General features: G+C 53.3%; 3 protein-coding genes across 10 annotated transcripts in view; 2 read left to right on the top strand and 1 right to left on the bottom strand.

Moving 5' to 3' along the window:
- Positions 1-5,064, top strand: part of Emilin1 (elastin microfibril interfacer 1) — a 7,676-nt gene extending 2,612 nt beyond the window's left edge. The window contains exons 4-8 of the mRNA XM_015479874.2: positions 761-2,686; positions 3,068-3,184; positions 3,818-3,835; positions 3,984-4,121; positions 4,320-5,064. Of these exons, the coding sequence (XP_015335360.1) occupies positions 761-2,686; positions 3,068-3,184; positions 3,818-3,835; positions 3,984-4,121; positions 4,320-4,657 (2,537 nt within the window). The 3' untranslated portion in view covers positions 4,658-5,064. The remainder of the gene's footprint in view (positions 1-760; positions 2,687-3,067; positions 3,185-3,817; positions 3,836-3,983; positions 4,122-4,319) is intronic.
- Positions 1-5,106, bottom strand: part of Ost4 (oligosaccharyltransferase complex subunit 4, non-catalytic) — a 15,217-nt gene extending 10,111 nt beyond the window's left edge. The window contains exon 1 of the mRNA XM_048804680.1: positions 5,101-5,106. The gene's annotated coding sequence lies outside the window, so the exon portion shown is untranslated. The remainder of the gene's footprint in view (positions 1-5,100) is intronic.
- Positions 5,107-5,372: 266 nt separating this feature from the next.
- Positions 5,373-16,137, top strand: Khk (ketohexokinase). 8 transcript variants are annotated; one of them, XM_048804672.1, is made up of 9 exons: positions 5,386-5,932; positions 9,132-9,248; positions 11,185-11,397; positions 11,584-11,718; positions 13,476-13,548; positions 14,210-14,356; positions 15,376-15,464; positions 15,581-15,738; positions 15,824-16,137. In XM_048804672.1, exons 1-9 carry the CDS (start codon positions 5,841-5,843, stop codon positions 15,907-15,909), a joined length of 1,110 nt encoding a protein of 369 aa, XP_048660629.1. In that variant the 5' UTR covers positions 5,386-5,840; the 3' UTR covers positions 15,910-16,137. The 8 variants fall into 8 exon arrangements, with proteins under 8 accessions (XP_048660632.1, XP_048660631.1, XP_048660629.1 ...); XM_015479880.2 differs by having other exon boundaries at positions 5,390-5,932; positions 11,263-11,397; XM_048804675.1 differs by lacking the exon at positions 15,581-15,738 and having other exon boundaries at positions 5,373-5,932.
- Positions 16,138-16,414: the final 277 nt, after the last annotated feature.

Genomic DNA, 16,414 nt, shown 5'->3' with positions numbered 1-16,414 from the left:
TGGAGACCGCAGGATCCCAGAATGCAGCAGTCGTCCTGCTGTGTGTGTGTGTGTGTGTGTGTGTGTGTGTGTGTGTGTGTGTGTGTGTTGGGCAAACCGGATGTACTGACTTTTCCTGCCAAAGAGATAGCAGTACTATAATTATGGAAACAGGAACTTCTAGCTAACTCTCTCACCATCTAGCCAGAGCCCAGAAGGCTTGCCACAGAGCCTCCCTCTTGTTTGTCCCAGATGACTGGGAAATGCCCAGTCATTGCTACAGTGTGATGTCCAAAGCACCTCCCCCACAGTCCCATTTTGGGCCCTTTGACAGCCGGATGAGGGAGGACAGATAATGTCATTCTCATTTCCTAGATGAAGAAACAATTTCCAAGATGTTAAGAGACACTGAAAAAGTGGAAAGGACCTGGGCTGGTGGCCAGACAGATGATCTGGATTTGAAATTTGGCATTACCATTTATTAAACCTGTAATCTGTGGCCAGTTACCTAATATCTCTGGTCTTCTGTTTCCCAGTCTATCCAACAGGAAGAGTTCGTAGTATCTACCCAGGGGAGAAGTTGCAAGGGGATAGAGTCATATTTCAAATTTGGCCTATACATTCAGTGAATGGAATTTTCTTCTCTTCTTGCCTGAATTACCTAAAGAAGAGGCAGAGCTGGCTATGCCTCTGACCCATGCTGGAACTAGGGTGAGCAGGGCCTAGGAGATAGGCCCTAAGTTCTGACGCCTCTTTGCCCTCTGCCTTCCCCTGTCTTCAGGTCCTGGAGAGTCAGAGAAGGTGCAGCAGCTGGAGGAGCAGGTGCAGAGCCTGACCAAGGAGCTGCAAGGCCTTCGGGGAGTCCTGCAGGGATTGAGTGGGCGCCTGGCAGAAGACGTGCAGAGGGCTGTGGAGACAGCCTTTAATGGACGGCAGCAGCCAGCAGATGCAGCTGCCCGCCCTGGCGTGCATGAAACACTCAATGAGATCCAGCACCAGCTGCAGCTCCTGGACAACCGAGTCTCCACCCACGACCAGGAACTGGGCCACCTCAATAACCACCACAGTGGTGGCAGTGGTGGAGGCGGTAGGGCCCCAGCCCCTGTCCCAGCCCCTCCTGGCCCCAGTGAGGAGCTGCTACGACAGCTGGAGCGGCGGCTGCAAGAGTCATGCTCTGTGTGCCTGGCTGGGCTGGATGGCTTCCGCCAGCAGCAGCAGGAGGACAGGGAGCGGCTTCGAGCACTGGAGAAGCTACTGGCCTCTGTGGAAGAGCGGCAGCGGCAACTCACAGGGCCTGCTATGGGCCGCAGGCCCCCTCAGGAATGCTGCCCTCCAGAGCTAGGCCGACGACTGGCAGAGCTGGAGCGCAGGCTGGACGTAGTGGCCGGCTCAGTAACAGTGCTGAGTGGGCGGAGAGGCACTGAGCTGGGAGGAGCTACTGGGCAAGGGGGACACCCCCCAGGATACACCAGCTTAGCCTCCCGCCTCTCTCGCTTGGAGGACCGCTTCAACTCCACTCTGGGTCCCTCAGAGGAGCAGGAGGAGGGCTGGCCTGGAGGTCCTAGGGGGCTGGGCCTCTGGCTGCCTGCTGCCCAGGGACAGCTGGAGAGGTTGGAGGGACTGCTAGCCAATGTGAGTGGGGAGTTGGGTGGGCGTCTGGATCTGCTAGAAGAGCAGGTGGCAGGGGCTGTGCAGGCATGTGGGCAGCTCTGCTCTGGGGCTCCTGGGGATCAGGACTCTCAGGTCAGTGAGATCCTCAGTGCCTTAGAGCGCAGGGTACTGGACAGTGAGAGCCAGCTGCGACTGATGGGCTCAGGTCTACACAAGGTGGGAGCAGCAGGGGAGGCCCAGCAGGCCACGCTAGAGGAACTGCAAGGGATTGTGGGCCAGCTCCAAGAGCGTGTGGATGCACAGGAGAAGACGGCTACAGAGCTCACACTGCAGCTGAATCTCACAGTGGCACAGCTGAGCCAGTTGAAGGGTCTTTTGCAGGCCCGTGGGGATGAGGGCTGTGGGGCCTGTGGCGGTGTCCAAGAAGAGCTGGGCCGTCTACGGGATGGTGTGGAGCGTTGCTCCTGCCCTCTGTTACCTCCACGGGGTCCTGGGGCTGGCCCGGGTGTTGGAGGACCAAGCCGTGGGCCTCTAGATGGTTTCAGCGTGTTTGGGGGCAGCTCTGGCTCTGCCCTACAGGCCCTGCAAGGAGAGCTCTCTGAGGTCATTCTCACCTTTAGCTCCCTCAATGACTCACTGCACGAGCTCCAGTCCACTGTGGAGGGACAGGGTGCTGATCTGGCTGACCTGGGGGCCACCAAGGACAGCATCATATCTGAGATTAACAGATTGCAGCAGGAGGCCACAGAGCATGCTACAGAGAGTGAGGAGCGCTTCCGAGGCCTGGAGGAGGGACAGGCACAGGCTGGCCAATGCCCGAGTCTGGAGGGGCGATTGGGCCGTCTTGAGGGAGTCTGTGAGCGTTTGGACACTGTGGCAGGGGGACTACAGGGCCTGCGCGAGGGCCTTTCCAGACACGTGGCTGGGCTCTGGGCTGGGCTACGGGAAACCAACAGCACCAGCCAGACACAGGCAGCCCTGCTAGAGAAGCTGCTGGGGGGTCAGGCAGGCCTGGGCAGACGGCTAGGTGCCCTCAACAGCTCCTTGCTGCTCCTAGAGGACCGTCTGCAACAGATCAGCCTGAGGGACCTCACTGGTAAGGGGCAAGAAGAGGCATGGGGAGACCCTTTCCAATCCCTTTCCTTCTTCTCCCACCCCACAATAGCCCAGGCTTGATCTTCTCCCTGTTCTGTCCAGCATGAACTACAGCTCCAACCAATGTCCCAGGGGTCACAGTGTGTCCAGATATGATGCAAGGTTCTAGCTGCCTGCCTTCTCTCTGGCTGCTCAGATAGGTCTGTGGGTGGAGGTGGGATGTTGCTCTGCCAACATCCAGCATGGGCAGCAAGGGTCCCATCTCCCCATCATCCTGCAAGTCCCGCCTATTTCACCCCATCTCCCTATCCATGGAACCATCTTTCTCATCCATTGAATGCTCCCTTTAGGGCTCTCCTTCAACTTATTTTTGTCTCCATAGGGCCTTCTGGTGAGGCTGGGCCTCCAGGGCCTCCTGGTGTACAGGGACCCCCAGGCCCTGCTGGACCTCCAGGACTTCCAGGCAAGGATGGACAAAAGGGGCCTATTGGCCCACCAGGTATGTGGGCTGCGACCCCTGCTGGAGCTAGGGTTGCCACTCCCTGGGCAGCCCTTAGCTTGACATTAATTACACTCTGAGCTTGATAGAGAAGGGGAAGAGAGTAAGAAATAAGGGACTCCGAATGACTAAAAGTAGATAGAGGAAAGTGACTAGTAGCTGGCATAGTGCCTGCATTTGAATATGTTGGTCCCACTGCTGTACTGGAGACTAAGGCTGAGCCTACACAGACATCTGGGGGTGTGGAAGAAAGTCTAGAGGCAAGGACTCATGGTCCAACAGTCAAACAGAATGGACCTTACCTATCTTTCTTTTTGGTATTGGAAATTGAACCCAGGGTGGCTTAACAACTGAGCCACATCCCCAGCCTTTTAAAAAAATGTTTTATTTAGAGACAGGGTCTCATTAAGTTGCTTAGGGCCTCAGGCTGGCTTTGAACTCACAATTCTCCTGAGCCCCTGGGATTACAAGTGTGTGCTACTATGCCTGGCTATTCCTCCTTTTCTTGATCCCCCTTTTTTGCTTTGAAATTCACATAGCACCCAGAATGGCAGAAGTGACACAGCAGATGTTTGCTGAGTGATTTTGTGAGAGCTGCCCTCCTTCTCACTGCTCCTTTTTCTCTTTCCACAGGTCCCCAGGGTGAACAGGGTAAGTTCCTCTCATTAGGTGCCAGAGGGAGAGCTGATCTCTGGCTGGAGGATGGAAGTCCTCAGGCAGCCCAGATGGAGATCCCCTAGGGAAAGGGAGCCAGCTCTGGCTGAGCATCCACTCTAACACCTGCCCTACCCCCATGCAGGAGTGGAGGGGGCACCAGCAGTGTCTGTGCCTCGGGTGGCATTTTCAGCTGCCCTGAGTTTGCCCCGGTCTGAACCAGGCACAGTCCCCTTTGACAGAGTCCTGCTCAATGATGGAGGTTACTATGACCCAGTGACAGGTAAGCCAGGGAGGGGCTGAACTGAGCGTTTGGGGGAAATGCAGGAGGCTGGGAAGTGATGTCTTCTCATTCTTACTCCTTGATATAATGCCAATCTTTTTACACTCTGACTTGGGGAGACCCCTACTCTAGGAATCTACGCTCTGGGAGGCCTTCCAGGCTACTGTCTTCCCTTCTGATCGCTATCCTTGTCCCCAGGTATATTCACCGCACCACTATCCGGACGCTATTTGCTGAGCGCAGTGCTGACTGGGCACCGACACGAGAAAGTGGAGGCAGTGCTGTCGCGCTCCAACCTGGGCGTGGCCCGCATAGACTCAGGCGGCTACGAGCCTGAGGGCCTGGAGAACAAGCCGGTGGCAGAGAGCCAGCCCAGCCCGGGTGCTCTGGGTGTCTTCAGCCTCATCCTGCCGCTGCAGGCGGGGGACACAGTCTGCATCGACCTGGTCATGGGGCAGCTGGCACACTCGGAGGAGCCACTCACCATCTTCAGTGGAGCGCTGCTCTATGGCGACCAGGAGCTTGAACAGGCGTAGGCGGGACTGGCCTGACCGCCAGGATGGTCTACACCCGCCACAGGGCCAGCAGGGCGTCGGGATCTCTGGGCTCCCGGCCTGGGTCGGGACACTCAGCCTTTGGCAATCCGCTGCACCTGGCCCCGCCACGATACAGGCGCCCACAGCGACCTCTCCCCACGCCAGGTGCGCGCCGGCTCGGGGACTTTGGCCTCCCTTTGTCCAGACTGAGTCTGACCAATGTCCCTTCCAGAATGCCCTCCAGGACCCGGACTGCGGTAAAGGAGCCGATCCTTGCACCCTTTGCTCCCTCAACCTGCGCTCTAGGCCGAATGCCCGGCTTCTGGGCTATGCCCAGCGGGCTCCGGCCCATAGCGCCATACTAAACAATTCAGGAATAAAGACACTTGGTTTTTTCTACAAAAACATTACTGTTCTGCTCCAGTGCGTGCTCAGGGGTTGACAGGAGCACACGTGACGCGAGGAGACGGAGGCCTATGGAGGGGACCCGGGGCCCGCTCCGCTCGGCTCCGGGTGGCTCCGCCCACCTAGAGTGCGGGGCACTGGCCGCCAGGTGAGCCAGCATTTTCGGGCCCCAGCCAGCACGTCCTCCTGGTCGTGCCTATTCTCCCGCGTCCGCCAGAGGTCGCTGGGCACGAGACCTTAGAGCAGCTGGGCTGGGTTCCCCGTCACGTGACGCCCCGCAGTCCGCCTGGCTCCGGGCAGCGGAGGTGGGGTGCAGGCTGGGAAGGCCCGGGTTTCGGGGTCGGGGCGGCGGGCCCGAGCTAGCGGAGGCTGGGGCTACTAGCTCAGGGCTGCGGCGGCCAGACCAGGCTCCACGCCATTGTCCAGGGTCAGGAGTCAGAGCTGCAGGTGCAGGACAGGGCGGGCCAGGTGGCGCATTACTAGCGCCTTTCGCGTTGTATTCTTGGGATTGACTAGCTGCGCTCTAGAGGTTTGCATCCGCCCAGTGAGGAAACTGAGGGCGAGAAGTGGGAGGAGGTGCCATCTGCAGGGCCAGGCCACCTGCACCCCTCCCCACTGCACTTCTCCGGGGACGCCGCAGGCGCTTCCCTGAAGGAGGAGCCCCGCGCGCGGAGGAGGAGCCAGGGCAGCCCCCGGGAGCCAGAACACCATTCTCCAGGATAAGAGACAGATTCTGACAGGCACCCCGCCACGGGCAGGAGGTTCGGGGTACAGCCTCATGGAAGAGAAGCAAATTCTATGCGTGGGGCTGGTGGTGCTCGACATCATCAATGTGGTGGACAAGTACCCGGAGGAAGACACGGATAGCAGGTAGGGGCGCCCAGGCCCCTCGGAGACCCCACGGGCTGTTGGATCTCCAACAGCGCCCGGCGCAAGTGTTCCAGGCTGCTGAGGCAGGGACCCCACAGTGAGGCGGTGAGGGTCCAACCTCAAAAGCCCTCTGCCAGGGAAGCCTGGGGGCTCTCAGGAGAGAGGAGAGAATGGAGGACTTTCAAAATAAGACTCAGGCTTTGTATAACGTTTGTAGCCTGTTCCCATCTTAACTGTGGGACTGTGCCCGGCACCAGGATCCCCATTTTACAAGCAAGTAGAGACTGAGGGATGAAGTGATTCGCCCAAGGGGGCGCAGTTAGGAAGACGCAGAAGGTGTGGAGCCAGTTTTCCTTTTTTTAAAACTCCAAACCTATGCACTTGCCTCTCACCAAATTTACCTCTAATTTATTTGACACACACATATCTCAACTATTTCTTAAAAATATGAGGTCGCTTGCAGTGAAAGGTATGTGCAGTTAGATTGGCATTTGAGCTTTGACTACAGCTCAGGGCTCACTAGCTCTGTGGCATCAGGGTCAGGGGAAGCTTTTTTCTAATGTTAAATCCAAAAGGAATCTACTAGAGGCCTTTTTACAAAGACAGGTGAACAACAGTGGACACATCCTCCTTAGTTGTCTGGTGGAAGTTGAAGTTGAAAAGTTATTGGACAGTTCTTATCTTTACTTTTTATTTTATTTTTAGTATTTTTAGTCATAGATGGACACAATACCTTTATTTTATTTCTTTACTTTTTTAATCTGGTGCTGAGGTTCAGAACCCACTGCCTCACATGTGCTAGGCAAGCGCTCTACCATTGAGCTACAACTCCAGCCCTTATCTTTACTCTTGATAAGGGCCACCCAGTGTCAAGCCACTGAGGTGTTTCTGAGGGGTGGAACACTGGCTTTCTCTTGGTGCAACCTACTACTCCAAGCAATGAGAATTGCTCCTTAGGTATTGGTTGTCTCAACCAAGAACTCGATGAAATGCAGTTCAGGGCTGAACTCTGGCAAGACACTACAGCATGGACAGCTACAAGGCTGGCCAAAGCGGGAGACCAGGTTGCCCTTCTGGCTTTGAGTCCACAGAGCACTGTCACATACACTGTTTCATACCTTCCCTGGGACCTGTGTAAGCACCAGTCAAATCCTTCTTGTATATGAGGAAACTGAAGATCTGGAGAAATTCAATGATTTTTATCAGGCCCCATATTTAGTAAGCAGCAGAGCAGCGATTACAATTTATGTCTCCGACCTCCAAGTCTAGTGCTGTGGTCCTCTGCCATCTCCTGTCTTTCCTGTCCTTTTGCTGCCTCTCATCTCATGGAGTTAACCCTCTGCTTTGGGCTGCTTTGTTTGTCAGAGGTTTAGAACCCCTTGTCAGGGTGCAGAGACAGTGGGGAAGGGGCACTAGATATGCTGCTATGTAGACCTAACTCACCTACCAAAGTAGAACCCGCCCCAGGACCTGGTGCTCAGTGAGGAGTTAGCCTTCCTCTCAGGAGAACATGCAAATTCCAGCACTGCAGTTTCTCCAAGGACTGTGTCAGGACCAAGGAAGACTTGAATTGTTGTTCTCCTTAAACTTGATGCTGTGGGAGGCCAGGAGAAGGAGGGCCTGCTAGCTCCCGTGCTGATGAGGCAGCTTCAGAAAGTGAATCCTATGGGAAGTACCTCTATAAGAGACCCTTCCCTTGTTTTCTGAGCTTCTTGCCCTCTGGGTGTGCTGCCTCCCTCCCCCACCTCATCACACTGTTTCTCTATAGCCTGGCTCCTGGACTCTGCTGGGCCCCTCAGAAGAGCAAACCTGAGTTGGACCCATTCCTTCGTGGTCATCTGAGCTCTGCCTGTCCCAGGAATTCTGAGGTTATGGAGCTCAGCCAGACCTGTGAAGAGTGGCCCCTACCTCCCAAGGCCTATGTCAAGGAGAACCTTCCCCAGAGTGTCTTTATGTCTGCTGAGCAGCTCCACACAAGAGTATCAGTGAGACATTGAAAGGTTGTTCAGGGTGATATCCTGTACTCCTTCTTAGAAACCTCATTGATTCTTGGGCTTAACTGATTTTTGTTTCAAAATACAGGGTAAATAATAGTGGCTTTGGAGTTGGGAAACCTGGATTCTAATATCAACTTTACCATTAACTATTTGTATGATCTTTAGCAAGTCCCATTTCCTCTAGGCTCCTCCTTTCTTTGCTTGAAAATTTCCCTAAAGCACATGGCTTGATGACTTTTTGACCCTTTACAAATTTGCATCCTCTTTTCCTCATAAGATCATATTCCCCTGAAGGGAAAGTTTTGTGTACAAGTATACCTTAGTCCAAAGATTCGATTTCACTTATTTCTCTTAATTAGTGGTTATTTATCATTTTTGTTGTTGTTGATAATGGAAATTCTTGTATATTTTTTAAAAAAAAATTTTAGTTGTAGATGGACAATACCTTTATTATAGTTATTTATTTTTATGTGGTGCTGAGGATCAAACCCAGTGCCTCATACCTGCTAGGCAAGCACTCTACCACTGAGCCACAACTCCAGCTCCTTCAGGTGTATATTGTTACTTTCCTTTTGATAGATTTTCAGTAAAGATGGAGAAAAACTGGTCTGTACTCAAATCTTTTGACTTTTGACATAGTAGGTCACCTATTTTTGTTTTGTGGTGCTGGGGATGGAACCAGGGCCTCATTAATGCCAGGGTAAGCCATATCCCCAGCCCTTACAAACTTCTTAAGGAATAACAGCATGGGGTTTGCTTTCCTTTCTTGCTCATTTCGTTTTATAACTGTTTTATTGTTGAAGTTGACTCTCCCGAGACAGGAGTAGATTGCACATGTGATCCCTTTGAGAGGAGGCCTTAGGAGTTGATCTGGCCATCAAGGGGGAAGCTGAAAGGATGGCTTCTTGGGAGCAACTCTGACTGGAGGAAAGGGGTCATTGTGACCAAAAAGAGGACCCAGAGTTAGTGATGGAGCCCAGTGAGTGCTTTCCTGCCCTAAGATCAGGTAAAAGCATAAAAAGTAAATGTTTTGAGCTTGAATGTAACGCAGACTTCAGGGACAGACCTGGCCCACAGCTAAACCCCTTCCCCTGGCTGAGCCTCAGCTGCTTAGGTGCTCTCTGAGGGACAGTAGTTGGCCTTGCTTCTCCCAGGACCAGTTTACTGGTGCTGCAGGGAGGGACCTGCCTTGTGCCTTCCAGGTGTCTCTCCCAGAGATGGCAACGTGGAGGCAACGCGTCCAACTCCTGCACCGTTCTGTCCCTGCTCGGAGCCCCCTGTGCCTTCATGGGCTCGCTGGCCTCTGGCCCTGTTGCCGAGTGAGTGCAGGAGGGAGCCCTTGCTGGGGGACACTTGCCTTCAGGGTGTGGAGAGAAGGGTGTCTGAACCCTGGGTGGGTGGGGTAGAAGAAATGAATAGTGGCCACCAGAAATGAGTGGGAGTGGGTACAGTGGAGTCCAGACTCTGAGACCTATCTGAGGTGGCCGGTCCACCATTCGGGTATTAACACTGTTCCTGCAAAGATTTCTTTTCCACAGCTCGCAGCAAAGCCTACCTAGGTTTCCCCACCTTTTGCTTCCTTCCTTGCTTCCTACAGATTGTGATGGATTCCCTTTGCCCTTCTCCAGACCTTTATCTTGACTGTGCTCAAGCGAAAAGGCAGTTAGGGACACACTGTCCTCACCCTCCTCAGGGATATCCAGCACCCATGATCCCAGGGTCCAGGCTTACATTTTATTTCCCCATTGAAGGGCAGGGCCAATGTTCATGTCCTTGTTGTTCACTGAAGTAGCAAGAGTGCCCTGCTCGGGACATCTCAAAGCCTCGTGCTAGAGGTAGCCGAGAATCCACACCTCCCAGCCTGCTGTGGAGGCTGCGGCCCATAAGTGGCCCACGTGCTTTCTCCATGTTGACTGCTGCAAGGACCCAAAAGCCCTTTGACCTCTGGCACTGCCGACTCAGCAAGCACATATCGGGAATGAGGCCCACACTTTGCCCACTGTGGGCATCAGGGCAGACTGCCAGGTTGCTGTCCTGTGAAGCACAGCCCTTTGAACCCTGGTTTGAAGGGGCTGTTGCCAGAGGCCAACTTCCTGAGTCGCAGCCAAACTCTCTGCCTCAAGGAACTGGCATAAAGCAAGGAGGGGGAGAGAATCTGTCCTGGAGATGGGACAGAGGGACTTGGCACCAAGGGCTCGTCACTTGTTAACCCTCTTCCGTTAGCTCCTTCCCTCCTACTTGAAGGCAGAACTGTGGCTCTTGCCTAGGACGGTGGCCTCTCCTTTATAAAGCAATCATGCTGGTTGGTGGGCCATTCCGAATTCGCCTCATGTGTTCAACAAACATTTAATGAGCACCTACTCTATGCTAGGCACTGTAGGTGCAAAAAGTTACTTGGTAAACCAAACCTTATTTACTTTGGGAAAACTACTACTTAAAGTATCCTTGAGTTGTAAGATGCCCACAACTGTCTTATCCAACTCTGATGTTACTGCAAGTCAATGAGAAAACCCAGTATGGTGCTGGATTGCTGGGCATAGCTGCGAGCTCTTGAGCACAGAATAGTGTGATTCCAAGAAGGCTCAGGAACGGTGAGGCTGGGCTCCTAATTCTCCTGCTGGTGCAGTCTTCTTGAGGGGATGTTCCTGGAAGGTATTCTAGGAAGTTGTCCTAACCAGGCCCAAACTGGAGGGGCCTCAGGCATTCAAAGCCAGCTCATTGCCCAGGGAGCGTTTAACCTGGCTTGGAGAGAACACGCAAGTGAGCAGGCCCACCAAGCAGCACCAATTCCTGGCTGGGCACTATGGAAGCCAGCATAGCATTGAGAGGAATCATGGGAGGCCTGGAAGGGACTCCAAAGAGAAGAGTTCCATGGGAGTGATCATGCAGAGGGCAGCTGGGGGGTACAAAGTATCACCTTGGTGATTAATAATTAATTCTGCCTTGGCTTGGCCCTTGCTTGAAAGGCTACAATGCCCACACCTGCTTGATTCAAACAGGATATAGGTTCTAGACCTCAAATCTACCCCCTATCTGGCTTTATGAGCAGGAGCAAATCTTTCCAACCTGAGCTGTACTGGAAGACGGAGTCAAGAGTTAGAGTTTGCTGTAGTCAGGACCTAAAAGAATGTCCTTTTGTGTTTCTCTCTCTGAGCTCCAGGCTCTGCACCCCTGCCAGGCCCTCTTGCACAGCCTGTAGCAAACTGGGATTCTTAGTTCTCTCTCAGCCCCCTCTGCTCACACCTTGCTTTTCAGGGTCCCTAGTGGCCCTGCCCTCCAGTCCCCCAAACCCTTGCCGAACTGCACCTCCCCTGGGTTACTCCACCCTGGCAGTTTTGTCCTGGATGACCTCCGTCGCTATTCCGTGGACCTACGCTACACGGTCTTTCAGACCTTGGGCTCCATCCCCATCTCCACAGTCATCATCAACGAGACCAGTGGTAGCCGCACCATCCTCCATGCCTACAGGTTTGTGCACCTGTTTGTGCTTTGCCAGATGCCGCCGCTGTCACCAAACGTCCAGGATAGGACCCTTCTTCTCTCATAGGCCATGTGCTCCAGCACCGCTTTCCCACTCCTGTGGGAGGTCCAAGCCATGTGTGGGCTCTAATCTGTGTCTCCTTGCCCTTTTTCTGGCTCGGGCTCCACCCCAAGCTTCCTGGTGGCTGACTTCAGGCGGCGAGGCATAGATGTGTCTCATGTGGCCTGGCAGAGTAGGGGGGACACCCCCTGCTCTTGCTGCATCGTCAACAACTCCAGTGGCTCCCGTACCATTGTGCTCTACGACACGTAAGGCCCCCTGGCCTCAACCTGCCACAACCCACCAATCAGTTCCCTCATTCACCACTGGGGACATCCCAGCTCCCCCGCCAATGGCTTCTCTGAATCAGAAATTGCCCCCAAGTCCAACTGTTCAGTGATTTCTGAATTGTTTTCAATTAGGGGAGAAGTGAGGTGGGAAGAGGTGTGTTCTGGTCTGCCTGGTCACTTGGCCTTGGTCAACACCGATAATGGGCAGGCAGACCTGTACAAAATGTGATTGATGATGTGATTCTTTCATAATTAGTCAATCAGCAGCTTGGGTGTGGGTGTGGGGAAACTGTTCCCAGGACAGAGGGGTGGGAGATGTAAATCAATCCATATTATACCAACTAGGACAGGGGACTCGGATTTTCAGAGTCAGCCCCAGGGTTGCCACCCTGGGCATGGCATCAAGAGCTGGGTTCTGTGTGTCCAAAAGGGATGAGGGGCACCCAAAAGTCCTAGCATGATGAAACCAAACACACCACACACCATTTGCAGCCATTGCTAATGGAGAGGGAAGGGAAACTGGGTCAGCAGGTCAGGACCATCTGATGTGGTGGTAAACTTGGGGATATCCCTCTGGTGTCCCACGGTCCTCAGGAGAGGTCCTGTGGGCCTTGACATTCCTTCCTCTCCAGATTCCTTCCTGAAGAATCCCAGAAGTTCAGTTTACTGAGAACCTAGTGTGTGCCAGGAACTCTTAGGGCTGGGAGGGCCCAAGCCCAGCTGCCCTGGTGTTCAGGGTCTCTATTGTCTAGCATGACCACTGGACCTGGGGAAGGGGGAGGTTATGTCAAGACAGACTTTATGATCCTTGGGGTCCATGTGTCCCAGAGTGAGTAGGTACACATATGTGTTAGAGGTGACATTAAGATTGGGCAGTCATGGTCATCTGCCCATGAAGCAACAATCTGGAGCAACTTTGATCAAGGATACAACATGAGACTCACAGAAGGGAGGGGAGGAACTTTGGGGAGAAATGTTTCTTGCCCACTGGTCTCTATCCAGACTTGTTCACACACACATCTCCAACTTCAGCAGGTGGGTTTCAATCCCATGAGGTTGGGGGTTTCAATGCCGTGGAGAGATGGGGAAGCAGCCTCAGGTCACACAGTTAGTGAAGTGGACCAAGGATTCAGCCTCAGAACACAAGGGAGGACATCAGCTGGGTGTAGGTCTCTGTCCAAGGAGGGTTGAGATAGATCTCTTCCTGGGTCTCCACATGTAGGACAGCCAAACATAAACTTTTCCTGAAGTGCCAACTCTGATCTCAGGGTTACAACAGGAAGCTGCTGAACTCAGAATAGGGTGCTCTGGGTGTTATGAACAAATTCCCAGTGCTGAAGCGCCAGAACTGAGCAGGACTAGAGTTAGCTCCCAGCAGGGTGGCCATAGGCTTTGTAGTTCAATGGGAGAGAGCTCTGCTAGGAGCTAGTGTAGTCCTTGGCACTTTTAGAGCATTCTGGGAGATGTGGTCCAGAGCACACAGAGCTGGCCCCTTGGCACAGGTTGTAGTTGAGTTTACCCTTAGAAGTGGTACAACATCAGACTCAGAAAGGGGAACCTCAGCAAACTGTACAGAGCTTATCCTAGAGCTGAAGCTGAGAACCCTGTGCTTCTTAGCACCCTGCTCCACCACTGGCAGTGCTAGTAGGCAGAGGGCCCCTAGCAGTCAGTCAGAGATCATGGCCCTGGCTGACCTTATGCCCTTTCTTCTCTATCCTTCCCATCTTGTGACACAGGAACCTACCAGATGTGTCTGCTAAGGACTTTGAGAAGGTGGATCTGACGCGGTTCAAGTGGATTCACATTGAGGCAAGCCCTGCCTTACCTGTGTTTCTAGGGGTTCAGCCTGCCAGGCCCATCCACATGTTCTGGCTTCCTTCTTGGGTTCTTTGGACTATGAAGTACCTTAGAAATAAATGAATCCACCCCCCCCACCTCCCCTCTCCATTATTCCTAAGGCTTGCAGGTAAGAAAACTAAGGCCCGGAAGGACTGGGTGAAGGAGGCACTGGCTCTGCTACTTTTTGTGTTATGGTGGCCTTGCCTCGTCCAGCTCTACCTCTGGCAGGAGGCTGGCTGCTTAGGGGTTGACCTATCTTATATCCGAGGAAGCAGGAATAAGAGGATTGGACCCAGATCTCAAAGAGAACTAGAACCTTCATCCAGGGGAGAAGTTTTGAAGTCTAGTCAAAGGAAACCCCAAGGAGTCCTGAGTTCCAGCCCTATCCCACTCATTTAACTTACTGTAGGTCCTTCAGAAAGCCTCTTATTCTATAGTGTTCACATCTGTGAAATGGGAGAGCTAGTTGGTAAGGTCTCCAGAGTCTATGGCAGCCCTAGAATTTTGTAACTTAGGATGAGGTTCCAGCTCAGCTTCCCCCAGCTCCTCTCCCTCCTCACCCAAAGTCCAACAGGGAGGGAGGATGAGCTGGATTGGCCAGAACTGCCTGAGCTGCCCTGTCCTGTCCCAGGGCAGGAATGTTTCAGAACAGGTAAAGATGCTGCAGCGGATAGAGCAGCACAATGCCAGGCAGCCTCCAGAGCAGAAGATCCGGGTGTCCGTGGAGATAGAGAAGCCCCGAGAGGAGCTGTTCCAGCTGTTTGGCTATGGGGAGTTGGTGAGTGCCCCTGCAGGCCCTTCTTGCCACATCCAGCTAACTCAGTTCTTAAAGGGAGCTGGAGAAGCCTCTGACCTGCCTGCCACACTCAAAATGGCTGCTCTGGGGTGGCAATGTTGGAAGGGCCAGAGCTCCAATTGTAGGTTCTCCAGTGGCCAAGAAGTAGGATTTTTCTACCTCAGGTGGGTGCACAGGAATAAGTGTGCCCAGAGGGTTTGCTCACGGCCTGGAAAACCACAGGCATCTCCTCTTGGGCCTTCTGACTTTTTCTCTGCAAAATGAGGGAACTGAACTGTTCTCTGGTTTCAGGCCTCTTCCAACTCTGGGGTGTGAGTGGCAGGTTGTAGAATCCACTAGAATTGAGGGGAAGGTGGGAGGGAGACTTACACAACTGGGCAGAGCCTAGTACAAATTCAATTTAGGTAACAATCCCAACATCAAAGCCAAAGCTGGTTGGAGATGTCTAGCTTTTGGTCCTCAGCCTTGGTGTATCATTTTAAAAAACAAATGTCTGAGCCTCACCTCCTCATTTTTTTTTCTTTAATTGGTAGGGGTAGAACCAGCTCTTTTTTTTTTTTTTTTAACAAAAACTGTTTCTGGAGATTCGATTGTGTAGTTAGTGGTGGATTTCTAGAAACCCTAGAGCTTTGTTTTACAGATGAAGAAACAGGCTCTAGAGGGCACAGTGGTGTGGGGAAAACAAAACAAAACTATTCCTGAGAACCAGGGTGCTTTGACTGGACAGGATAGATTTCACCCCAAGATGGTGTCCCAGGCTCTCTGTGGGTTTTCAATTCGTTGATCCTAGAGCAAATAGACAGGGTTTTGCCTTCACAATTCACAAGGCTATAGTCTAGCATGTTTTAAGCAAGGATAAAAACGGGACAGCAAGATGCCATGTTGGAGATTTATGTGGCCATGTTGGGGGAATCATGCTATAGCCTAGGGCCACACAGGGCTTTTGTTGGTAAGTGACTAGAGTTAGAGGTGGCTGCCAGCTTCTCTTCCACTGCCCACAGGTGTTTGTCAGCAAAGATGTGGCCAAGCACCTGGGGTTCCAGTCAGCAGTGGAAGCCCTGAGGGGCTTGTATGGTCGTGTGAGGAAAGGGTGAGTGGGGAAGCCAGAAGGGGCCTTAGGGAGTTGGTGGGGGAGCCTAGACTCCCAGGGTCTGCCCTGACAGGTCTGGAGTTGGGCCAACCCCCAGCTGAGTGGAAGTCTTACAGGGCCACCCTTGTCTGTGCCTGGGCTGAGGAGGGTGCTGATGCCCTGGGCCCTGATGGCCAGCTGCTCCATTCGGATGCCTTCCCACCACCCCGGGTAGTGGACACTCTGGGGGCTGGAGATACCTTCAATGCCTCTGTCATCTTCAGCCTCTCCCAGGGTGAGTACCCCAGCCAGCAGGGTCAGGGCTGAGGCCTACCCTTGTTAAGAACACCAGGATGACCCAGCTATTGTCCCTCCTCTAGGCAAGAGCATGCAGGAGGCACTGAGATTTGGCTGTCAGGTGGCTGGCAAGAAGTGTGGCCTGCAGGGGTTTGATGGCATCATGTGAGAGCCATGTGGCAGGAGACACTGGCTCATCATCTCCCGTGAAGGCTGGCATCACTGGCTACCATTGCCTTCGCCCTTCTGTCTAGCCTGGCATCCAGGCTGCCCTGAACCCAGGCAGATGTGGTCAGTAGGAAGGACTCTGCTTGTGTCCTGTGTCCTTTGTCCTTCCCTTTCCCCATATCTCACCCTGCAGAGCCTCAGATCAAATAAATCTTCCCCTGAGCCAGTTTCCTCTGGCCACCTATTTGTCCTTCTTGATGTTGAAACTGCTCTGAGACTTTAACACTGTGGTCTTTCCTCTTTTTCTCCATTCCCCAAATTAACCTCCACGACTCCCAGAGGAGTTGCTGCCACAGCAGCAGCAGCAGGAAGCACCTGGTCTTGTTGTCAGCTGTGTGGGAGGCTCAGCTTTCCCCTGTGAAGATAGATCATCCACGAGTAGGGGAGAGGGAGAGAACTTGAGCTCTCTTGGTTGAAGAGGACATTTCATGCCACAGCCTAGCCAT

The sequence above is a fragment of the Marmota marmota genome, unplaced genomic scaffold (genome assembly GCF_001458135.2).
Source record: "Marmota marmota marmota unplaced genomic scaffold, marMar, whole genome shotgun sequence".
Taxonomy (NCBI): domain Eukaryota; kingdom Metazoa; phylum Chordata; class Mammalia; order Rodentia; family Sciuridae; genus Marmota; species Marmota marmota.
This window is presented reverse-complemented; position numbering and strand designations above follow the sequence as displayed.

Bases quoted from the DNA above. Each gene is read 5' to 3' on its own strand.
- Khk (XM_048804672.1), top strand. From the start codon at position 5,841: ATGGAAGAGAAGCAAATTCTATGCGTGGGGCTGGTGGTGCTCGACATC. The intron at 14,357-15,375 runs GTGAGTGCCCCT...CACTGCCCACAG, and splicing joins TGTTTGGCTATGGGGAGTTG to GTGTTTGTCAGCAAAGATGT. The intron at 15,739-15,823 runs GTGAGTACCCCA...TCCCTCCTCTAG, and splicing joins CATCTTCAGCCTCTCCCAGG to GCAAGAGCATGCAGGAGGCA.